Genomic DNA, 25,753 nt, shown 5'->3' with positions numbered 1-25,753 from the left:
TTAATAGTAGAGTATGCACCATGAGTTCATTCCTCAGAAACTGTAATAGTAGGGGCCAGAGAGATAGTAGAGTGGGTAGGGAACTTTCCCTGGCATCCCATGTGGTCCCCTGAGCACTGCCAGCAGCAATTCCTAAACAGAAACCCAAGAGTAACCCCTGACATGAGCATGAGCCACACCCCCCCGTGCTCCCAAACAGAACAAAACAAAAAAGAAATTATATTAGTAATAATAACAATAAAATAACTGAAAAATTTATTTCAAGAAATCACTATTTTTTTTAAAGAAATCACTATTTAGCATACCTTACTTGATTGTAACAAAAGCACTTTGTAATTAGGAGAAAATGTCATATGTTGCAAAGATTCTTCAATCTCAAGAAAATCTTTGACAGTACAATTAAAATCTTTAATAGTACAAGAATATACTAAGCCATCCTAGAGACAAAAAAATGAGATAAATGCAGAAAATCAGTCAAAAGAATATTATACTTTTCTTATCAGATAAGTTAGGACTTATTGATCACTATTTATTGTTTGTTTTTGGAATTGTCATCTATGCTTGCATGGTCCAGAATGTGCTGTGCCGTTACCTTTTTTAGGAAACTTTTAACCATGTTATATGGCTAAGTTTCAATTTTATCTCTTTAGTGATACGGTTTTTGGAGTACCTAAAATTTTGTTGAACTCTCCTCTCTGAGACTTCTTTAGCATCTATCTTACTGTATCCTTCATTACACAGAAGGTGGACTGAAAGAGGGAGTTTATCATGGCTTATTCAGAACAGTCACCTCACTTCAAAGGACACTAGTTAATATCTGTTATTTAATTACTACTATGTGCATTTCTTATCTCCCTAGATGACCTGAAGGTAGGGAGTATGCTATTTGCTCCTTAGTTTTCTCCTAATCTATTCTCAAACACAGCTAAAATCAGCTCAAATGTCCAATACAGATGGAGATTTAAGTTGATTGAAACTACTCTCAAGGTGTGGTGGGTTTTTTTTTTGGGGGGGGGGCGGCTGGGGGTAAGGGGGACAGGTTGGGGTTTTATGTTATTTATTATGTTTTTCGGGTTTTTGTTTTGTTTTGTTTTGTTTTTGGGCCACACTTGGTGGTGCTCAGGGCTTACTTCTGGCTCTGTGCTCAGGGATCACTGCTGGAAGCCTCAGGGAACCATATGGAATACTGGGGATCAAGCCCAAGTTGGCTACATGCAAGGCAAACATTTAAATTGTGAAGAAGGTTTGGACAAATTCACCCATAATTTACCGATCAGACAAACCCTGTTATAATAATAGTATTTGCAGAACAGTTGAGGCATTTAGGACTTGAGGATTGAGAATAAGTGCAAGATACTTTTGTGACACTCACAACCACCCTTCCTTCTTCGTTAGAGCAGATAAATGCGAACACTTTTTAAAATCAAACACCAAGCATAGCCTTGCAGAGGACAAGAGTCATAAAAACCACAAATGCAGATCAAATAGGGAAGGTAGTTTGTTTCAATATGGGGTGCTTGTAGGTTGTGTGAGTTAGTGTTCATAATGAGTTAAGTTTATGAACTCCAGATTGCTTCCCATTGGTGGAACTATGACTCTTATCTTGACTACATGCCTGGCATCCCTGAGTCCTGGAAATATGATATGCACATTAGAGACAAAGCAAATAGGGGTCTCTAGAGAGATGCCAGTGGACCTGGGTATTGGTTGGTCCACTACAAACCTCAGCAACAATGGATGACATGAGCATGGAAAAGTAATAAGAATGGCCCCCTTTACTGCTTACTGAAACTATGTGCTCTAACAAATCTAAGCAAAAACTTTGGAATTTGACACTCCTCAGTTCAATCCTAGCTTCTCTACTAATTGGCTGGAAAGACTGAGAGACTTGGTTCCTTTATCTTCCCCAATTCTGACTTAACATAATCCTTGGGAGAACCAATGAGAATACTAAACAAAGCACCAAGTTTGTTGCTTGGCACAAGAAGATGAAGGCTATCAATATCAATTAAGACTATAAACTCTAAAACAGATGGGACATTGAGTTAAATGAGCATGTACAAGTGGCTAAACTGAAGTTTAGACAAAAAGCCCATTATGACTGAACTCAAATATCAAATGTACAATCAGGCATGTCATTGAGTGACAGATACTGGGTGTTAGCTTTGTTTTGTAAGCTTTGTTGTTGTTTTCTGGGGAGGAGGGGGCACATCCAGCAGTGTTCAGGGCTGACTCCTGTATCTACACTCAGGGATCACTCCGGGCAGAGCTTGGGGAAACATATGGAGTGCCAGGAACTGAACCCAGGTCAGTCACATGCAAGACAAGTTCCCTACTCACTATACTATCTTTGGAGACTCAGAGGTACATGTAGGTTTATAAAATTCTATTTTTATTTACTTGCAAAAAAAATAAGTATATGGACATTCATTTTAACATTCTTTTACATTATTTTAAAATTTATGATACAAAAATTTGACATACCATCCTACAAAAAACAACTTTAATTAATACATTTGCAGAATCTGACATTCCAAATTCAGACTCATGATTGTATATGGCAGCAAATTAAATTATATATACATATTTAGAATTTTTTGAATTAAAAATACATTACAAGTCCAGAAGCAAGCATTCCTCCCTTCTGATATACCATAGTCACTGGAGCTATCAGAGTTCTACCTAGATCTGGAAAAGAAAAGTAAGGTCAAACAGGTGCCATGGAATTAAAAATGCAATACAAAGTATTCATTTCATTTGTTTTTCTAGAAATATTCATTTCATTTCAAAAATCATCTTCATTTAAGAATATATGTAGAATGTATTCCATCTAATGAATAATAAAAACTTCTTACACAAATCACAGGAGTTTTTAAAAGTTCATCAGATCTGTGTAACTAACATTGTGGAATTACATAATACATGCATTTTTAGTTTTTAGGTAAACATTCAAATTTTAACAGGTCAGGTAAAACGAAAACTACATTATCAACCTGCAAGTAGTAAGTAAATGAAATAAATTTAATATATGCCTCCCCAAAACTTTAACTCCTTATAAGACTATTTTGAGGATTACATGAAACATGCAATTAGAATATCAGAATGCCTAGAACACAGAACACTTAATAAACATTAAGTAGCTATAAAGAAGACTTACAGGAGAAGGCAACTAAGTATAGAATAAAAGAGGAAGAATAACTATGTCTTTAAGAGAAAAATATAGAACAAAACATCCATCATCAACTGTAGGCTACATTTCTGGGCAAATGAATAAAGCATTTTCTTACTCTTTTGTGATTCTTCTATCATATTAAGGATAGTCACTTGTGAGCTTTCTCCATTAAACACTAAAATAAGACCCTCTTCAGAGCCAATATATAGGTCGCTTGATGGAGTCCAGCAATGTACAGTAGGATGAATTAAAGAAAACAAATCATCTTTAGGCTTCAGGAAAAGATAAAAATTTTGTGTTAACAACAGCATCATGGTTTAAGTACCAGAGAAATAGCTATCAGAATGATTCCTGAAAAGAAACATAAATTTGAACTTACATTCATGAGTCCTGCTATCTCCCAGAACTAAGGGAGACACTTCCTTGCTCCCTCTCTCTCCTTTCTCTACTCTGCCCCCATTTTAATTCATCAGAAATAAAACCTTGTTCTTGCCACAAATCAAGTTCTATTGTCACAAACTTTTGTGAAAGTTATGAGTAATTATGTTTAGACTGTTTCTTGGTGAACTTTATTAATTTCAATCTCAAAAGTCATTTTCTAGCTAAAATCATCCCTTTTGGGGAAAACCTGTCAACATTTCTCTCCTGGCTCTCGGCAGAGATGAATGTGGTTCTCCTTGTGTTTCTGTGGAGAGCTTGGCCTCCTTCACCTGCTGGGTAGTTTCCATGGAGCATGAACAGAAAATTTCTTGTCCTTTTCTTGCTATCTCTTTAATTAGGCTCAGGAAACATCTGACTAGATTTTGTTCTTTTTCTGGGGGGAATAGCTGTGCTCAGGGCTTAGTCTGGCTCTATGCTTAGGGATCACTCTTAGCAGTGTTTGGAGTTTTTGCAGTGCAGGGTTCAAATTGGGGTCAGCTGCATACAAAACAAGTGCCTAAAATTCTGACCCTGACTTGATTTTGACTCCATAAAAAACTCAAAGATAAATGTACAAAATATATATGGTATGTGCTTAAAGAAAAGCTGGCCTAGGTGACAAAAAAGAGCGTGGACCTACTCCACTCACCCCCCATTTTTTTTTTTTTACTAACTTGAAATGTAAAGGGGAGGAAGAAGAGGAAGAGGAGGAGGAAGAGGAACAGGAGGGAAAGAGTAGGAGAAAAAGGAGAGGAGGAGGAGGAGGCAAAGAGGAGGAAGAAGAGGAGGAAAATAATAATTTTAAAAAGCCAAAGTAAAAACAAAAAGAACGAAACTCTGCCTTCCATGGCAATACCCCAGTGTGTCCTGCAAGGCAGAGGCTGCTCCATCTTTCTGTCTGCAGAGGGCAGGCCTTTGGGGGTTCCTAGAACCACTTTGCTCTGGTTCCTGAAGTTCTAGGTAGCTGTGGCACCTATTATGGGCATGTGTCCCTCATAGCCTCGCGGCAGAGCCGGGCAAGCTACCCGTGCATATTGGATATGCCAAAAACAGTAGCAATAAGTCTCTCAATGAGGGATGTTACTGGTGCCCGCTCAAACAAATCGATGAGCAATGGGATGACAGTGACAGTGTCCGTCATAGCATTAATATTTTATTCTTGGTTTGGGGACTATATCTGGTGTTCAAGACTTACTCCTGGCTCTGTGCTCCAGGATCACATATGGGGTGCAGGGGATTGAACCCAGGTTTGCTTGCAAGACAAGTGCCATACCTACTGTATTATCTCTCTGGCCTTGATTAACATTTTTAGCACCGTGGTATCCCTTTCTTTCTACTTAAACAATCTCTCTTTCTCTTTCTCTCTCTCCCTCCCTCCCTTCTTGCTTCTCCCATAACATTTAGAGCTACTAATGTGGTATACTATTATTTAGAATTTCATTAACTACATGTCTATTTTTACCCTAGTCATTCTTTGCCCATTAAAAAAGAAAGCACTCCCCTCCATTTATTATCAGTCACCCATCATTATTTTACAGTATTATAGAATTTCTAGTATACCATAGACATTCTACTGGTGGGAAGTTGGGTCTCACTTGGTGGTGCTCAGGGCTTACTCCTGGCTCTGTACTTAGGAGTGACCCCTGGCAGTGCTCAGAGGACCATATAAAACTGTGGGAGTTCAAACCAGTTTCGGTCATGTGCAAGTGCTTAACCTTTATACTATTTCTCTGGCCCCAAAAAGAATTTAAATAAGCTATTGGTCAAATTAACAGGGAGTCTTAAATTTCTTGAGTGTTCCATGTTTATTGTATTCTTTCAGTTTGTAGTTTATCCAACAAATAGTAGACACATAACATTTAGGCACATTCTAGGCATAGGAAATCAGCAGTGAAGAAAACCAACCACAAAATCATGAATTTCAAGGATCTTACATCTTTGTGGTAATATGAAACAGAGTGAAAATAAGAAGTTAAATATATAGAATGTTGGTTGAAAATGCTATGGAGAAAAAGGAAGTGTTGGAATTGGCTCCAGATTTGGAAAATAGTGAAACCTGTAATTTTTTATTCGAAGCTCTTCAGAGTAGGCAAATGCCACCTTTCTAATACATACAAAGTTATCTAAATATTAAATACTGAGTTAAAACATGGGAAGGTTTTTAGATACAAGATAAACCCAAAGTAGTACTGCCAAAGTAACGAGTTCTAATTTTTAGGTTCTCAATTGTATAAGTCTGTTGTGTAATTTTAACAGCTATTAATTGTTGGTTATGTACTAGGCAATATGCCAAGATTGAAGGGTCCATTTTCTCAGTAGAATAACCCCTACTGAAAAAAATATTATCAACAAATTCCAGAATTAGAAAATACAGGAGGGGAACATCATTGAGAAAGCAACTGATTTCTGGTGAAAGAAGCATAATCAATATTATGTAATCAGAAACAGTAATGTCAATTCTGAAAATTCTGAGAATCACTAAAAAAGAGGTGCCAATCTAGTTTTAAAATATTTGTTGAAATAAAATATTTGTTGAAATATTGAGGGGGCAAGAGCACATGCCTGATACACTCTAGACCCTGAGTTCGATCCCTGGCATCACATGGCCCCTTGAACACCTCTGAGGATAGAATTGGGAGTCTCCCAACACCACTGGTCCAAACTTTAGTTTGCATCAGTAGGCTAGGTCCTGCAATATAGAATAACATTGGTTTGTCTTTTCTCCCTTGCCACTGGAAGGTTAGGTTTATTGGGTTACACCCACCCATCACAGTGCTCCCGAGTCACTCCCATTCCTTTGCTTATCTGTAAACTCTTCTCTGTGCTCTCTTCCCCAACCAGTCTTACCACCTTTTTCCCCTAATCAGACTCTGTTAACTTTAAGGTCAGATCCTTCTAAGAACACAGAACTTGTATTGTAAGTTATATATTTCCTTTCTCCTCTCCTTATGTCTTTTGCATAGTTTACTTTAAAGCAATGTCCTTTTTGTGTAGACACACGAAGATGGTTAATATTATGCTTTTGTAACTTGGGAGTTAATTGATTCCAAATAACATTCACTCCCGGGCATCTGCTTTCTCAACTTAAGCCTCAGTTGCCCTTAGTTCCTAGCACCCCAAAAACAGTGTCCAGACAAGAGACGGAATGGACCCAGGGCAAGCTGTGAGCTACCCTGGCATCAAAATGGGCCAGGCCAAAGCACCACAATATTCAACTATAAGAGCATGGTCATGGATAAACGCTGTCATGATCCAAAAGTAACAACGAGATTAGGATCCTGCTAGGGATAGGAAAAACTAATCCGGCCTGAGCACTGTAGTCTGTGATTGAGATGGCCACAGGAGAGCGATTCTATAAGTTTAATGTATCTCTCACTGTGTCCATACAAAATGACTAATATTATGAATGTATGTTTGTTGGACTAAGGAAAGGAGAAAAACACCCATACTTGGAATTTCAGTCTTGGGAGAGTCATTATATTGGATGAAAATCTGTCCTAGAAGAAGCTTCCCCTGAGGAAGGACTTTATCTCTGTTGATTGTGAGACCACACCTATGTGTAAACCCCAACTCCTAATGCTTTGTGATTTAACTAAGACTGTAAGAGTGGGTGTGGGGGGGAGGCGAGGAGGAGATTGAAGTGGGATCCAGGAGGTGAATGAAGTAGAATGGGGAGGCAGAAGCCGGGAAGAGAAGGATGAAGGAGTAGGACCCAAGAGTAGGATGAGAGGGATCACGAAGGGGAGAATCAGAGGAGAATGGAGAGGAGACTGGAATAAACTGCAACTGACACCAACCAGCCTGGCCCTCATTCCCTCCTTTGTCCTCCCTTCCCCATTGGCCTCCCTGGGGTAGGGGAAGCGGTGGAGACTACTGAACAAAGAGAGCCACCTCGGGATTTTATTTAGTAAATTTTATTTAGTGATTTTATTTAGTAAATACACACTGCAAGGGTATGGACATTACAAAAAAAAGAGAGAGAGAGAGATTAGTAATAGAATATTTGTTGAAAATGCTACTCCATTGTTCAGTTACCTGAAATCATAAGCCAAACATTCTGATCACTTGAAATTTAAATATGAACAATTGATGTATAACTCCTTCATGTGGCTTTAAAATGCATTAGCACCTGAATAGGTCTTGAAAACAGGAGTTCATAAAAGAGATTTCTACTCAGCAACTTGTTTTAAAATGTTGGGGACAGGAGAAGCCAATAAGAAAAGGAAACTCCATACACTTGAGATTCATTACCTGGGATACAGTTTCTTCCCAGGTGACATCTTTTATTTCCCCTTTTCCACAGAGGATGCTGTTTCTCCCCCTAAGTAAGTGTCTTGTGACAGAGGCCTATTTATTGATTTTTGTTTTGGGGAGCCACACACAGATGTGCTCAGGGATCACTTTTGGCTGTGCTCGGGAGACCATCTGGGGTGCCAAGAATCTAACCCAGGTTTGCCCTGTGCGAGGCAAGAACCTTACCTGCTGCACTCTCTCTCACCCCAACACAGGCTTATTTTAATGCCTATATAATTTGCTCTTCTAATACTAGCTTCAAGTGGTCATGGGAACATGAATGTTTATAATTTTGTAAAAGTCACAGTTTGTCAATTTTTAAGATATATATAATCCAAGTCATTACTAATTTCCTTGCCATTGGTGTCCAGGTCACATAAATGTCATTCAAAGGAAAGAACAGAATCAAAAAAATTTGAGGGGGCTGGAGAGATAGCACAGCGGGTAGGGCGTTTGCCTTGCACGTGGCCGACCTGGGTTCAAATCCCAGCATCCCATATGGTCCCCTGAGAACGGCCAGGGGTAATTCCTGAGTGCAGAGCCAGGAGTAACCCCTGTGCATCGCCAGGTGTGACCCAAAAAGCAAAAAAAAATAAATAAATAAAATTTGAGTCAGGGGCTGGAGCGATAGCACAGCAGGTAGGGCGTTTGTCTTGCTTGCAACTAACCTGGGTTCGATTCCCAGCATCCCATGTGGTCCCCTGAGCACCGCCAGGAGTCACTCCTGAGTGCAGAGCCAGGAGTAACCTCTGTGCATTGCCGGGTGTGACCCATAACGAAAAAAAAAACTGAGCCATTCTTCTTTATCCACAAAAAAAAAATAACATGAGCAAAATGAATTTCTAATTTAAATGCCAGCCTCTGTGTGATTTAGAGATGTCAAACTTTAACATTAAATTTTTTTTGAAAAAAGTTAAAATATATTGAGTACAAGATACCCAGGAAGTCCCTTTATTTATAAGCATGTGAAAGATGAGGGCTCCTATGGAAATTTACTGCAGAAAAACAAAAATATTTGAGATAGTTGAAAAATTGAGGTCCTGAACATCAAACATTAAACACAGAGCCATTTTTTCAAATTGAAGAAGTTTAAAGTCTGATGTATGTTTGGACTCTGCTGCCCCAGTGTGGCTAAGAATGGCTAAGATCTGTGCTATGACAAGGAACAAGTCGTTTTTCTGTAGTTAAACAACTGAATAATTGTCATCCTTCAAAGTGGCATTCTTCAGCCTTCTTGCACCTCATGCCAGAACCTGCCCTGCATACCAGTCCACAAACCAACAGCTATAGCCAGGGCTGTAGACAAGCGGTTTTTGACCTTTCTTGACTGAGGACTGGCACAGGCCCATGGACTGATGATTGGAGACTGCCACTTTATTTATTTATTTTTTAAAATTTTTTTCTCTTTTATTTTTTTTATTAATAAATCACCGTGAGGTACAGTTACAAACTTATGAACTTTCATGTTTGCATTTTATTTACATCCCTCCACCAGTGCTCATTCTCCCCCACCAATGTTTCCAGTATCCCTCCCACCATCCCCACCACCCCGACCTAACTCTGCAGCAGGGCATTCCCTTTTGTTCCTTTCTCCTGTTGGGTGTTGTAGTTTGCAACAGAGGTATTGAGTGGCCATCATATTCAGTCTATAGTCTACTTTTGGTATGCAGCTTTCAACTTGAGTGGGTCCTCCCAAAATTCTCTACTAGGTGTTCCCTTCTCAATCTCTGCTGCCTTTTCCCCCAGCATCTGAGGCCAATTTCCAAGCTTTGGGGCAGACCTCTGGTTCTTATCTCTACTACTCCTGCGTGTTAGTGTCCCATTCTGCTACTTTATATTCCACATATGAGTGCGATCTTTCTATGTCTGTCTCTTTCTTTCTGACTCATTTCACTCAACATGATACTTTCCATATTGATCCACATATTGAAATTTGTATATAAACAAATTTCATGACTTCATCTTTTCTAACAGCTGCATAGTATTCCATTGTGTAGATGTACCAAAGTTTCTTTAACAGTCATCTGTTTTGGGGCACTCCGGTTTTTTCCAGATTTTGGCTATTGTAAACAGTGCTGCAATGAACATACAAGTGCAGATGTCAATTCTACTGTACTTTTTGCCTCTCTGGGATATATTCCCAGGAGTGGTATTGCTGGGTCAAATGGGAGCTCAATTTCTAATTGTTTGAGAATCGTCCATATTGTTTTCAAAAGGGCTGAACCAGTTGGCATTCCCACCAGCAGTGAAGAAGAGTCCCTTTCTCCCACATCCGCGCCAACACCAGTTGCTTTTTTGGATGTGGGCCAGTCTCTGTGGTGTGAGATGGTATTTCATTGTTGTTTTGATCTGCGTCTCCCTGATGATTAGTGATGTAGAGCATTTTCTCATGTGCCTCTCAGCCATTCGAATTTCTTCTTTGGGGAAGTTTCTGTTCATTTCATCACCCCATTTTTTGATCGGGTCAGCAGTTTTCTTCTTGTGGAGTTCAACCAGTGCCTTGTATATCCTCGATATCAACCCCTTATCGGATGGGTATTGGGTAAATATCTTTTCCCATTCTGTAAACTGTCTTTGTACTTTAGTCACTGTATCTTTTTTTTTAATTTTTTATTCTTTTATAGAATCACCATGTGGAAAGTTACAAAGCCTTCAGGTTTAAGTCTCAGTTATACAATGCTCAAACACCCATCCCTTCACCAGTACACATATTCCACCACCAAGAATCACAGTATACCCCCCTCCCATCCACCTCCCCAGCCCCCCACCCTGCATGTATAACTGGTAAATTTCACTTTACTTTCACTTTACTTTGATTACATTCAATATTTCAACAAAAAATTCACTATTATTGATTTGGAGTTTCTCCCCCTAAAGTCGACCTTTTGAAAATAAAGCATCTGATAATGTTTTCCATTGCTGAGTATGAAGAGATATGAGGTCGAAAGGCCGCACTAGCAGCCACACGAGTTTGGATTTCTGTATTTTAGTATTTTAATAACTAAGTCCAGAGAAATATCTACCAGAAATTGCAACATTGTAAGCTTGTACCTCTCAGCTACTTTATATTCCACATATGAGTGCAATATTTCTATGTCTGTCTCTTTCTTTCTGACTCATTTCACTTAGCATGATACTTTCCATGTCGATCCACTTATATGCAAATTTCATGACTTCATGTTTTCTGACAGCTACGTAGTATTCCATTGTGTAGATATACCAGAGTTTCTTTAGCCAATCATCTGTTTTCAGGCACTCTGGTTTTTTCCATATTGTGGCTATTGTAAACAGTGCAGCAATGAACATGGAAATGCAGATGTCATCTCTACTATACCTTTTTGACTCTTTGGGATGTATTCCCAGGAGTGGTATTGCTGGGTCAAATGGGAGCTCAATTTCTAACTTTTTGAGAATCGTCCATATTGTTTTCCAAAAGGGCTGAACTAGTCGGCATTCCCACCAGCAGTGAAGGAGAGTCCCTTTGTCCCCACATCCACGCCAACACCGGTTGCTTTTGTTTTTTGGGCTGTGGGCCAGTCTCTGTGGTGTGAGATGATATCTCATTGTTGTTTTGATCTGCATTTCCTTGATGATTAGTGATGTAGAGCATTTTCTCATGTGCCTCTCAGCCATTCGGATTTCTTCTTTGGGAAAGTTTCTGTTCATTTCATCACCCCATTTTTTGATCGGGTTGGCAGTTTTCTTCTTGTGGAGTTCAACCAGTGCATTGTATATCCTTGATATCAACCCCTTATCGGATGGGTATTGGGTAAATATCTTTTCCCATTCTGTAGACTGTCTTTGTACTTTGGTCACTGTATCTTTTGAGGTACAGAAGCTTCTTAGTTTAAGGTAGTCCCATTTATTTATCTCTGTTTTCACTTGCTTGGCCAGTGGCGTGTCATCTTTGAAGATACCGTTGGCTACAATTTCGTGGAGGGTTTTGCCAACCTTGTCTTCTATGTACTTTAGGGATTCTGATCTGATGTTGAGGTATTTAATCCATTTTGATCTGACTTTTGTACATGGTGATAGTGGAGATCTGAGTCCATTTTTTTTGCATATAGCTGTCCAGTTTTGCCAGCACAATTTGTTAAACATGCTTTCCTTGCTCCACTTCACATTTCTTGCTTCCTTATCAAAGATTAATGATCATATATTGGGGGGGGTGTCAGAATATTCAACCCTATTCCTTTGGTCTGCGGCTCTGCCTTTGTTCCAGTACCATGCTGTTTTAATTACTACCGCTTTGTAGTAGAGTTTGAAGTTGGGAAGGTTGATTCCTCCCATTTTCTTTTTCCCAAGAATTGCTTTGGCTATTCGTCAGGGCTTATTGTTCCATATGAATTTCAGGAGTGCTTGCCCCATTTCTTTGAGGAGATTGCCACTTTAAAGGAAGTAATAAGTGCATATAGTCTCTTATGCCAGAGATTTTAAACACAAGTTTATTACCATACTACTTACCACTGTATCACTGTATCACTGCCATCCCGTTGTTCCTCGATTTACTCAAGTGGGCACCAGTAATGTTTCTATTCATCTCAGCCCTGAGGTTTTAGCAACCTCTCCTTACTTGTCTTTCCCAACGATTGGAGGCTCTTTCCGGGTCAGGGGAATGAGACCTATCATTAATGTTTTTGGCATATTGGATATGCCAGGAGTAGCTTGCCAGGCTCTGTCATTGTGGGCAGGATACTCTCAGTAGCTGGCCAGGCTCTCCGAGAGGTATGTATATATTTGTTACTGTATTTGGGATATGAATACACCATGGGGAGCTTGCCAGGCTCTCCCCACAAATAAGAATTATTTTTAACATCTAGAGTCATTGTCATACACATTTGAGAACCTCTGCCTGCTTCATCCATGGCTTGGAGTTTTCATACAAGGGTCAGTATAGCAGATCACAGAAGGTTAGCAGAACCAACCTCATTTACTTCATCTCATAGGTACTACCTATGCTCATCTCTTGAACATCACTTCCTCCTCATCTCCCTTCAAAGATTGTGCTCAGGCCTCTGATCTTTTCTCACTTCCAGCTCCTCTGATATGCTGATTTCTTCCCATGGTCTTTGGACAAACAGTTCCCTCTGCTGGCACCCTTTCACCCTGTTAGTGGTAGGATGAAGGTCTCCTTGTCCTTCAGGACTTCTTTCCAGACTCTCTCCCTTCTCCCTCTGTCCCTCTCCTTCCTTCCTTCCTTCCTTCCTTCCTTCCTTCCTTCCTTCCTTCCTTCCTTCCTTCCTTCCTTCCTTCCTTCCTTCCTTCCTTCCTTCTTTCCTTTCTCTTTCTCTCTTTCCTTCCTTTCTTCCTCCTTCCTCTTTCCTTTCCCACCCCCTCCCTGTCTCTCTCCAGCCTCCTGCCCCAGCACTCCACCATCTTCTCTGGGCAATGACCCAGACTACGTGTCTCCAGCCTAGACTCCTCCTGCCATACACCAAGTCACTTCATTACCACTCATCTAGCATCCCAACCAGACTAGCCTTCCCCACACCCCAAAGTTGGGATTCTCAGAACTGAATTTACACCTGGATACCCTGTTCTCCTCATCACATAGGCTAGAACTCAGAGTCCATTACTCAGCCACTGAAAACCAGTACGGTGCTATCAAGCTAGCTGTCTCAAGGGATGACTGGGAGAAGCCAAAGGGCAGGCAGGACAGGGGGCCAGGTGATTACCTTGAATGTTTCTGCCTCTTTGTCCACGAGCCCAGCAATGGCTGACAGTGGGAGCACTGGACCATAGATCAGGTCCTTGGGCAGCGACTGGGGGAATACATTGTCTGTCTCATTGTCAAAGCTCCCATCTTCCAAAGGCAGTTTTATTGCTCTGCAGCACAGAAAAAGAATAATCAGACTGACAGAAAGAAGTGTGAGTGGTAAGCAAGGTGGGAGTTGATGTCACTCACAACCAGTCAACCAGACAAAGCCAAGTAGCAGATTCCAAAATACAGACTCTGTGGCTAGGTGTTTGCTCCAGATTCTGGGACCCAAGTCTGAATCCGGGTACCACATGGTCCTACAAGCAACACAGTGTGGTCCTGGAGTCCCCCAGCTCTGCAGGACCCAAGCAGCTCTGCATCCTCAGAGCAGAGCAATGAATTTCCCAGCACCATCAATTATCTCCAGGGATGACCCCCAACCCCTGAGAACTTCTTGGGAGGACTCCCCAAAAAGAGATAATAGAGACTAAAGGCCAAGTAACATGCTGTTATAAATTAAGCCTATAGGTATTTTTGTTTGTTTGGGGGCTACATTCAGAGGTGCTCAGGACTTACTCCTGGCTCTGTGCTCAGGGATCATTCCTGGCAGAGCTTGGGAGACCATCTGGGGTGCTGGGGATTGAACCCCAGTCAGCTGTGTGTAAGGCAAGCACCCTACTCAATGTACTATATCTCTTCAGCTCCTTAAATCCATATGGATTTTTTGTTTTAATGTCCAAAGTTATTGTCTAAAGCAGAAATTAGACTTTTAAGCACTGATAAGGGTCTGGCAGGTAATGTCTGCCAGCTGGGGACTGTGACCAATGGGAAACCGTTTTCCCTTGAGGCAGCAGTAGCCACAGCCAAAGGGTTTACCAACAAGTGAGTTTTTGATCACAAATGTCAAAGATACAATCATAATCTGTATCACTGTATCACTGTCATCCCGTTGCTCATCTGTATACTTAGAAAATTCTCAAAATTTACACATTGGTGACTAATTAAAATAAAAGGTACTGTGGACTAAAACAAGCCTGTGTGGAGGTTATTCTTCTATAAACTCTGGTCTTGATTCATTTTCAAATGTCCCACCAATCAATTCTTTGATCATGATGAGGCAAAGAGTTAAGTTTGGAAAATTCTTGGCTCTCTGCATTACATTCAAAACTTCCTTGGTTATGTTTTTCAAAAAAGTAGCATGATTTGGGAAAAAAATGAGGACATGAAAACATTACCTGCTACCCCAATTCAGACGCAAATATTTTTGAAGCCTGCATTGCTTTCTAAACCACAGAAACCCACTCATTTTGTCTTCCACTTGATTTATCATGGAAAAATCACTCTGCAACATTTGGAACAAAATATCCCAGGAAAGGAAGAGCAGAGAAGTTGGGCCAGATGACTTGCCCACCCCTAAGGGATCGGGGCGAGCCCTCTCCCCGTTCAGGAACAGGTTATGCTGTCAACTCTGCCTAGAGACAGATCAGGCTGTTCAATGGTGCTTGTAAAAAGGAAATGAAAACATAAAGTGTATTGGCCAGGAATAAGTGCCTTCCTGAGGACCCTCCATTTAGAAAACTTTATTGACTGGTTTTATCGTTCTCTTAAAAAGGCAGTTTTTCAAAAATTGCAGTTTCAAGGAAGCACATGTCTACTGTCTATCTCTTTAGCCTGGTATTTCTTAGAGTAGACCAAGAGCATTAAGTCATTTAATTCTTTTTCATAAATGGACCCACTGTCATCATTCATAGCATAATTTCTCTTTGACCCAGTTCTATTTAAGCAAGTAACTTCCTTGACTCCATTATCTGGAGTTACCCTTTAATTACAGATAATGAAACTGAAGGAATAATATTTATATATTTTTCATATCTAAAAATTTCTTTTTTTGTTTAGGCAGAGCATTAAACTTATAGCAAAGAGCTCTTATATACACTGAGCATATTCTGAAGAAGTAAACATACATCAAAATTTGGGAGATGAAACATGGTTGGAAAAAGTTCTAGGAAGACAATATTTAAAGAAAATCATGGGGAAATCATGTCATAGAGAATTTTTTCAGAGTGCAAATGATATCAACATAATTATATATGCCAAAATTCTGAATTAAGATATACGTATATATGCAGAGTATAAAGAAACAATGAGGGGCTGGAGTGATAGCACAGTGGGTAGGGCGTTTGCCTTGCACGCAGCAGACCCGGGTTCGATTCCCAGCATCTCATATGGTCCCCTGAGTACCACTAGGGGTAGTTTCTGAGTGCAGAGCCAGGAGGAACCCCTGTGCATCACCAAATGGGTGTGACCCAAAAAGAAAAAAAAAAGAAACAATGAAAGGGGTGAGACAATCCTCATGGCAAACAAATCCTAAAATATGATTAATAGAATTGGAAATTGGGTGGGTGAAGTACTGAAGGGGACTACAGGAAGAAACATTGATGGGAGGAGTAGTACTGCTGCAAATCCTAAAATATGATTAATAGAATTGGAAATTGGGTGGGTGAAGTACTGAAGGGGACTACAGGAAGAAACATTGATGGGAGGAGGATGGTGCTACAACTATAAAATGATGACTTCAATAATATTGTAAACTATAATATTGTGATGAAAAAATTTAATAAGTGAATAAAATGGTCTTCACAGGGTGAGGAGGAGGATCTTTCCAATATCTAGCAAAAGGGGTAAAAATGAACAAAAGTAAAAAATATAAATCACAAATAAATATAAAAAGAAAAAAGAAAATGTATTATTACGGTAAGTATAAAGCCACTTAATTCACCAAAGTGCTCATTTGCACGAACACCAGTGAAGAACACCAACTCTGTGTGGAAACAAATGCTCTTACTTTGATTTCAAATGATGCACCTGGTTACAGCGTTCAATGGTCCAGAGAGTCACTGCACTGGTGCTTGATAAGCACAGCTGACGCCAGTTCATGGGGTTGAATGTCATCTGGTTCACATCTGTGCCAGGCTGTGTCTTCTTGCACAGAATGACACTCATTTTCCAGTCCCTGAGAAGGAAAAAAGAAACAAGAACAACAACAACACCTCATTTGGATCTCATTCTTTGGGGGGAAAGCAAGGGGACAGTAGGACACACTTAACAGTGCTCAGGGGGAGTGACTCCTGACAGTGATTGGGAGAACATACATGGTGCCAGGGATTGGACTAGGACTGGCTGTACATCAGGTAAGCACCGGGGACACCCTATCCCAGACCCTTTTAAAAAAATTTTTTCTTTTAAAAAGGTGAGTGAAAAAACAGTGTGATAATGGTCACACCATGAAATCAGAAGGAACTTAATCTCTGTACTGTCTCTCCAGCCCCTTAGATTTCATGTCTCAAGAACATTTATTCAGGGGCTGGAGAGATAGCACAGCGGGTAGGGCATTTGCCTTGCACGCGGCCGACCCGGGTTCAAATCCCAGCATCCCATATGGTCCCCTGAGCACGGCCAGGGGTAATTCCTGAGTGCAGAGCCAGGAGTAACCCCTGCGCATCGCCGGGTATGACCCAAAAAAGCAAAAAAAAAAAAAAAAAAAAGAACATTTATTCAATTATTTGATAACAATTTCTATAAACTAAGGATGTCTCAAAGGGTTGGAATGATAGCATAGTGAATAGGGCACTTGCTTTGCACAAAGCTGACCCAGGTTTAATCCTCAACCCCCCACATGGTCCTCTGATCTTGCCAGGAGTGATCCCTGAGTATAGAACCAGGAGTAAGCCCTGGCATATGTGTGGGTCTCTGAAGGGTAAATATTCTATACACAATGGTGTCCACTGGGGCCAGAGAGATAGGAAAGGGTTAAGGTGCTTCCTTTGAATATCTACCCAGGTTTGGTTCTCAGCATTGCATATGGTCCCCAGAAGGATCCCTGAGCAGGGTGAGGAATAAGTCCGAGCACCACTAGCTGTGACTCCAAAGCCAAACAAAACCACAGTGGTTCCCAGTGATCACTTAAAAATTTCCTAGTACTACACTTTAAACAAAGTCATCCACCCACCCATTAGAGAGAATGTTCTCAGTCCTTTCCATGAGGGGGCTCTCTGTGGAAGGAGAGGGAAGAACTCGCTTTAGCTCTCACTCTCATGCAGGAGACAAGATTCCTCTTCTACTTGTGAACAGGAAGCTGAAAGATGAGGAGACACCATGTCCCTTGGCTCCTGTTCCTGTCACCCCCATCACAATGTCCGTCTGCCATATTAATGTCTGATGCAATTTCCTGTGCCCTAGGGTGTGTGTGTGTGTGTGTGTGTGTGAAGTAAGATAGACTTTACCGAGTAAAACTTATTTAGAAAGATGTGAAAAGATGTGAGGGGAGAAAAGGACAGAAAGCACATGTTCAAGAAATAACATGAACTTCTCCAGAATGGAAAAAGCAAGCAGAGAGACATAGAGATAAGTGAGATACTTGTTCAAGGGAGAACATGAGCTTGAAGAGTAAAAGCCTGCTTACCAGGGTTTTGTGTTGTTGTTGTTGTTGTTGTTTTTTCCAATTTTTCTACCTCAGATGCCTGACAAAACTTGTTAACCCCTGCTAGATTCAATATCTCAAAATATGGCCATCTTTGGAAAGAAGGGTTTTACAAGGTTAAATGAGGTAATTTGGTATGGTTTTACTCCAACATAGTAAAATATCCTTCTAAACTTCTCATACATGCTCCCCCACAGAGCCTCTCTGACACATGGTCATAGAAACCTCACTTCTATTTTTTCTGGCTCATTGTGGGGGTTATATCAGGCGATGTTCATGCTCTGACTCAGGAATCATTCTTAGCAGTGTTCAGGGGACCATATGGGATGCTGGGGATCAAAGCCTGGTCAGCTGCATACAAGGCAAGCACCCTACTGGTTGTACTATTGATTCAGCCCCGACACCTCGCCTCTTATGAAATTTCTGTTGTTTGGCTTTGTGGTTACTTGGGCACTTTGTTAATGGTTGCAGCAATAAGTATATCCAGCAACAGGTGAGTGAAAGAAGCTGGAGGGATAGTACAGTTGGTAGGGAGTTTGCCTTGAACGCGGCCGACCCGGGTTCAATCCCTGGTATCCCACACACCACTAAGAGTAATTCCTGAGTGCAAAGCCAGGAGTAACCCCTGAGCATCACTGGGTGTGACCCCAAGAGCAAAAAAAAAATTTTTTTAGGGGCCAGAGCGATAGCACAGCCGGTAGGGCGTTTGCCTTGCACGCGGCCAACCTGGGTTCGATCCCCGGCATCCCATATGGTCCCCCAAGAACTGCCAGGAGCAATTCCTGAGTGCAAAAGCCAGGAGTAACCCCTGAGCATCGCTGGGTGTGACCCAAAAAGCAAAAAAAAAAAAAATTTTTTTTTAAAAAAGGTGAGTGAAAAAACAAAGTGTGATAATGGCCACCCCATGAAATCAGAAGGACTCAACTACTGATACACAGAGAAACATAAAAGGATTTTTAAATAATTATGCTGCCAATCAGGTTTGATCCCAGCCCCGCATGGTCCCTTGAGTGTCTCCAGAAGTGACCTATGAACACAGAGCCAAGAGTAACCCCTGAACATCATCACTGTGTGTAGCTCCAAAAGAAATTTAAAAACCCAAACTGATTGTGATGCCACATGAAATAAGTCAGACCAAAATAGAGCATATAATGTATGACTCCTTATGTATGAAATACTAGAAATGGCAAAACTAATGCAGAGTGACAGAAAAACCTTAGGCGGATGTTGGAACAAGGGGTGTAGATGGGGTAAATGTCTGTGTGGCAGGACCAATAAGGGAAGCATCTGAGGAAGCCCAAGAAAATTTGGGGGGCGTGATAGATACAGATACATTTATTATCTTGATTCTGGTTATAATACAGATGTATACATAATTTAAAACTTAGCTAATTACATGATTAGCTTAGTTTTAAATTAGGGCTGGAGTGATAGCACAGCGGGTAGGGCATTTTCCTTGCACGTGGCTCACCTGGGTTCGATTCCTCCACCCCTCTTGGAGAGCCCGGCAAGCTACGGAGAGTATCTCACTCGCAAGGCAGAGCCTGGCAAGCTCCCCATGGCATATTCGATATGCCAAAAGCAGTAACAACAAGTCTCACAATGGAGACATTACTGGTACCCGCTCAAGCAAATCAATGAGGAACGGGATGACAGTGACAGCGACAGTGACATATGAGCAGTTTATAAGATATCAATTATACCCTCAATAAAGCTGTTCTTTTTTTTTTACTTTTTTTTCTTTCTGGGTCACACCCAGCAATGCACAGGGGTTACTCCTGGCTTTGCACTCAGGAATTACCCCTGGTGGTGCTCAGGGGACCATGTGGGATGGTGGAAATCAAACATGGGTTGGCCGAGTGCAAGGCAAACGCCCTACCCACTGTACTATCGCTCCAAACCCAATAAAGCTGTTCTTTAATGAAAAAAAAAAATTGTGTAATCTAAACTCTGAATGACATCATTACATTTACATAGGGAATTCTGATGTATAGGTATAGCCAAACTTATTCCTAGAACATTTTGTATTTCTCCTAAATTCGCCCTGCAGGGTTTGTATTATTATTTCTACTATGGGTGGCAGAGGGGCCCAGTAGAGATCAGAGCTATGCCTTATTAACAGACATTTCCTATGCATCTGGCAAACATGATGTGATGTTCCTCTCTTTTAACATGGAATTATTCTAATAGCTTTGAAATCCATCAGGACCCCTTGGACATGACTCAGTGAGGTGCGGGGGGGAGGTGACTTTCAGGCAAAGGCCAAGGGCCAAATTCCTGAAACAGCCTCATGTCCCTAAACATCACAAAAACAATAACAATAGGAAAGGTAAAGGAAAAAAAATTAGCCAACTGAGCTCTAAGAGCATCTTAATTTCAACACTAGTGAAGAATACACAACTCAAAGGTATCATTTATTTCAGGGAAAGATGAATGTGTACATATTTTTCAAATGATGTTTTACCAGATGAAAGAAATACCTTAATAAAAAGATAAAGATGAAATAAAAACAAAAAAGAATAAAGATTATAATTAAGCTCTCATCTAGATTTTGCCCTGTCAAATTTTATGCTTAGAAGTAGCAATTATATCAAACTTTATTATTAGGGCTTTTATTTCTTTTGGTCTTTCTTATTTCAGAATTCTCATAGATAATGTCCTCTGATAAAACCTACTAGAGCGAGGAGGAGCCAGAGTGATAGCACAGCGGTTAGGGCATTTGCTTTGCACATAGCCAACCCAGATTTAATTCTCAGCATTCCATATGGTCCCCAAGCCCTTTAGGAGTAATTCTGAGCATAGAGCCAGGGGTACCCCCTGAGCACTGCCCCAAACCATAAAAAACAAAAACAAACAAACAAACAACCTACAAGGACAAGGTTAAACTGTAACCCAATGGGAAAAAATAAAACTGTGCAAGATATATACCAACTCACCAAATGGCCAGTTCAAATTCTGGGAGAGAGGAGTAACTTGCCAGGTAGGTGCCACAGTAACTGAATGAAAGTATTGTATAGTCTAGAAGAACATTGCCTATAACAGAAATGCATTCCAAGGATTTAGTGATTGTATCCAGATTACAGCTTTTCATCATTTATTTTCCTAATAATTTTTACATGAATGCAAAAATATTTTGCTCTTGGATTAAGATATCTCCTAGCTGGTTTCCGACTATAAACAGAAAACCACAAGCAAAGTGAAGGTCTGTTTTGAATAGATAGTGAATAAAGACCATTAAGTCACTATGTCTGGACTTCAGTACAGAAATGATCACTTGGCCTCATGTCTGTCCTGGTAGGATTTGAAATAATCCCAGAACTACAAGTAAGTCCATAACTATATGGCGCGCTGTAATTAGAAAAGTTATTAAGACAGCTGAAATACCTTGGGGAGCTGTAATAACTTGCCAATGCCTGGGGACATGCACAGGCAGGCACACACACACACACACACACACACACACATACACAAATATACTACCCATAGCTTAATTTGTTTCTTAAATACCTTGGAGAGCTGTAATAATTTACTCCTCTATGCTTTGGGCTATTTGTGCATACCGCGCATGCACACACCAGAGGATGTTAAGGAGAGCTTCTGCTCCCTATGTAGAAGCCCTGGCTCCCCTCTTTCCTGGGTTTCTCTGCAGGGTGGCTCCTACAGGCAAGTTGGCCTGTTCCTAAGTCTGTCTTTTTTACCCTCATTACTCTGCTAATTTGTGTACTTTTTAATTCCTGTCCTCTCCCCTCCCTCCCTCCTTCTCTCTCTCTTCCTCTCTCTCTCTCTTATTCTCACTTTAACTAGAATATAATGCTAAAGTTTAACATCTGTGAAATTTATTTAGCATAATCCAACAAAGAAACCAACCTATATTTACTGGTAAATTGGTGCAAAAATTATCTTGTCTGTAATATAGCAGCCTTAGCAGAATGATTTTCTACCCTTTCCTTACCAAATTTCCCCTATTAGTCATTTGATATTTTCTTTACACTTGTTTTGAATTTTTAAAATACATTCATTTTTGAAGAAAATATCCCTTAAAAAGCATAAGAACAGCAATATATCTTTTAGGGGTTGGAGCGATAGTACAGTGGGTAAAACGTTTGCCTTGCATATATTCAACCTAGATTCTATCCCAGCATCCTATATGGTTTCCTGAGGACCACTAGTAGTAATGCCTGAGTGCAGAGCCAGGAGTAACCCCTGTACATCTCCAGATGTGGCCCAAAAAAAACACAAAAGAGGAAAAAATGAAAAACATCATTTATAAGATTAATAAATTTAGTCTATTTCTTACTGTTTGTGTTTGTTTGCTTGTAAAACTACAGATGTATTATTTCTTCTAATATAATTTTGCTAAGTTATATAGTATTAATGAATTACTACATAATTAATTTTAAATAAAATTGGATCATATAACATTATTCCTATTGAGCTTTTATTTACCTTTAACACTTAATAGATATTTGAAATATTGATTTTAATGTTCTTATGATACCCCTTCTGTGGAATGTTTTACCCAATTATATTCGTATTACTGGAAATATACACTATTTCCAATATTTCAATATTTCTCATTATATCCTAAAAATTGAACTGTAGTTCTTAAAACAGTTTTAAGTTGGTAAAATAGAGGAAATAGTCACTTCCCTCAAGGACCATATTAATTTGTACTCCCACCTTCATCAAAAACTATAATACCAAATTTCAACACAAATAAAATATTACAAGTTACAGTCAAATTCCCTGGTATGACTGAACACTTATTTACCTATAGGCTACAAAAATAAGAGAGCTTCAATCTTTTTAGAGCTTTCTGTCCATGATGTTTTCAATCTAATCATGAGATGGGGCTAGTGTCTAGTATTCTGAGACTCGTCTAGTCTCATAATAGTAGATGAGTATCAGCCCAGTATGGGTCAGCTGTTATCGATAAATGAGTCAATAACACTTCAAATGGTAGGTAACAATGATAGATGTCACTTATCACCACCAAAGTCTCAATAATAGTTACGACCACATTACCCTCATTACCGAATTTCCCCTATTAGTCAGAAAAGGAAATTGGGACTATGTCTAAAGATTCAACATCAATTCACCATCAATTCACCATCAATCATCAGGAAAGGAAAAAAATTTCCAAAAAAATTTTTTTAAAACTGCATTTAATGCTTCGGTAGCTTCTTCCCCATTGCTTCTCAGCCAAATATGCTTATGAATCACCCTGGGGAAACCTTGTTAAAATCTAGATTCTGATTCAGTAGATCCCAGTGGGAGCAGAGTTTCTGCAGGGATAGCCAGCGTCCAAGTACTGTAGGAAAGTGGTGCAGACTTAGAATGGCAAGGCTCTGGCCCACTGCATGAAGTACTCTGTGAGCAGCCAGACTCCTTTCACAATGCACATCATAAAAAATAAGATGCATGAGGCCCTCCTCCCAACCCTTGATTTCTAAGAACTATATTTGGTCACATCTTATAACAAAATCCTCTAGTTAGGGCAGAAGAAGGGTCTTGTAGGATACCTTTCAATTTCATCTTTCTGGTCAATTCTGGAAAGTTGTATATGTAGATGACGGGTTTGAGTTTCCGGTCAGAAAAAGCCACAACTTGATAAGGAATGTTCGTTGCCGTGACACCCACAATTCCATTCATACACTGAAGCATACTCCTTTTCTTGGTCTCAATATTAATAAACACTATGAAGTTTCCACAAGGATAGCAAATGGTTTTGTCATTCATAAACTGGACTTTCTGTTTAGGGAATCCTAGCACCCATCTTTAGGAAAAGATATGGCAAGATCAATAAGGCACATTTCAAATACTTAAAAAATAAATAAATACAAGGTCATCAAAATCTTTGAAACACTACCATTTTCACCCCCTCTGTGACCAAAACAATCTATGAAGTAAAAGAACACAGGCCAGCCACAAGCATAGTTTCAGTCTGTGCACTATCGAATTTTAAATGTATACCAAAATTTCCTTGGGTCTCAAGAGCCTTCTCCAGTGACTTGGTTGGGAATGCAAATCATTTGATTAAACGTGAGAAACATTTCTGAAGGACTTTCGCGGTGTTGTATGCTTGAAGGAAAAAGTGAAAACGACAGAGAAAAGAACTGGTTCCTAACAGAAAACAAGACATAGCCCCGGGTCACCCTTTTAGGATTAGTTTTGATTTGAAAAAAAAAAAAATGAACATTAGAGATCAACTCTGAGTAGGATAGCACGCTCTGCAAACTGTGTGAGCTGTGTGGGAAAACTGATGCTTTCCAAAGAATGAAGCCATTGTAGTCATAGTTTCCATCTAAAAAATACAGGTACGGGCAGAAAAATAAAAGGAAGTAAGTCAACAGGAATGCAAAGAACACCAAGAACACGAGAACACACACACACACACACACACACACTCACACACACTCACACACACCCATACTTTTAAGTAAGGAAAGTGTGGCTATGTACTAGAATCTGGTCAGTTTGAGCTCTTAGGAGAGTAGAAACACGCAGAAAGACGGTGGAGAAGGCAAAGGAAGGAAGCACACTGGGATGATGAGTAGACTCAAGAGACACCAGGGCCGGGCTGCACAATGCGGTGTGGAACAGAGCTTGGGGAACATTCTAGAATGTGGACGGAAAGCCCTAATGCCATTGGACGTCGGTGCTGTGCAGCATTTTTCCAAAGGCTGACACAAATGCTAATAAATCTCAAGTTGGGTGCTAGGAGTTGGGGAGGAAGGGACAGGAACCACAGCCGTCGCGTGGGGAGAAGTCACCCCAGTCGACGCGGGTGGGATGGGGCGCTGGGCGTCGGGTGGGGGGGACCGTGAGAAAGGTCAAGGGGACACCCACAGTTCCAGTCACACGCGGAAGCATACTCCTGTTCTTGGCCTCTGAGGGGAGGGCGGGTCACGACAGGGACGCGGAGACGGAGGGGGGAGGCAAGCAGCGCGGAGGGACGAGACGGGACGGCCTGAGAAACGGCCTGAGAAACGGCCGGGGTCCGGGACGCCACCTGCGCATGTGGCCATCTAACAGGGCGGCGGGGGTGAGGGGAAGAGGACACGGCGGGAAGGGGTCTGAGGACCGGGGGTGGGGGCGAAGGAGAGGCCCGGGGCCCCGGAAGCGGGCCTAGGGGGTCTAGGAGGGCGCGGAGACGGCCACCAGGGGCTTTCCGCGGGGCCCGAGGGCGCCGCACCTCACAGACAGCGTAGGGCTGAGGGAGGAGGGGGCGGCGGCGGTGTTGGCGGCCTCGTCGCGCTCCTTTTCCTGCGCCATGGGGGATGTTTTTCTCCGCCGGGCCCCGCGCGGCTCTGCAACGGTCGCTCGGAGCCGGTGGCTGGGCAGCCGGGCCGGCCGCGGCACAGTTTGCGTCCTTCTCCCGGGAGACCCTGCCCTGGGCGCCCATTGGCTCCGCCTCCCCAGAGCCCTGCGGATTGGTGGAGGCGCAGCCGGCTGGCCAATGGGTGATTGGCGAGTGAAGCGAGAGGGCGGGGCCCGTGGGTGAGCGCCGGATCTGTCCAGCAGGGACAAGTAATTATAGTAGGAATACCTGTGAAGAGTTGAAAGCACAGTGGAGGGTTAGCCAGGCCAGACGGGTTTCTGTTTTGTTGTTGTTGTTGTTGTTTTAATGTAATCACTATGAGATAGATCCTTATAAAACTGTTCATGATTAGGTTTCAGTCATAAAAGT

At 41.1% G+C, this 25,753-nt stretch overlaps 1 protein-coding gene across 1 annotated transcript in view; it reads right to left on the bottom strand.

Moving 5' to 3' along the window:
• CFAP43 (cilia and flagella associated protein 43) overlaps window positions 1-25,338 on the bottom strand; it is a 108,401-nt gene extending 83,063 nt beyond the window's left edge. Inside the window, exons 1-8 of the mRNA XM_055119179.1 lie at window positions 25,259-25,338; window positions 23,586-23,839; window positions 21,000-21,096; window positions 16,429-16,596; window positions 13,561-13,711; window positions 3,288-3,444; window positions 2,618-2,688; window positions 306-437 (exon numbers count right to left, since the gene is read on the bottom strand). Coding sequence (XP_054975154.1) covers window positions 306-437; window positions 2,618-2,688; window positions 3,288-3,444; window positions 13,561-13,711; window positions 16,429-16,596; window positions 21,000-21,096; window positions 23,586-23,839; window positions 25,259-25,338 — 1,110 coding nt within the window. The remainder of the gene's footprint in view (window positions 1-305; window positions 438-2,617; window positions 2,689-3,287; window positions 3,445-13,560; window positions 13,712-16,428; window positions 16,597-20,999; window positions 21,097-23,585; window positions 23,840-25,258) is intronic.
• Window positions 25,339-25,753: the final 415 nt, after the last annotated feature.

This window comes from Sorex araneus, chromosome 11 (assembly GCF_027595985.1).
Source record: "Sorex araneus isolate mSorAra2 chromosome 11, mSorAra2.pri, whole genome shotgun sequence".
Classification (NCBI taxonomy): domain Eukaryota; kingdom Metazoa; phylum Chordata; class Mammalia; order Eulipotyphla; family Soricidae; genus Sorex; species Sorex araneus.
Note: the sequence above shows the minus strand (reverse complement) of the source record. Positions and strands in the feature narration are given on the sequence as shown.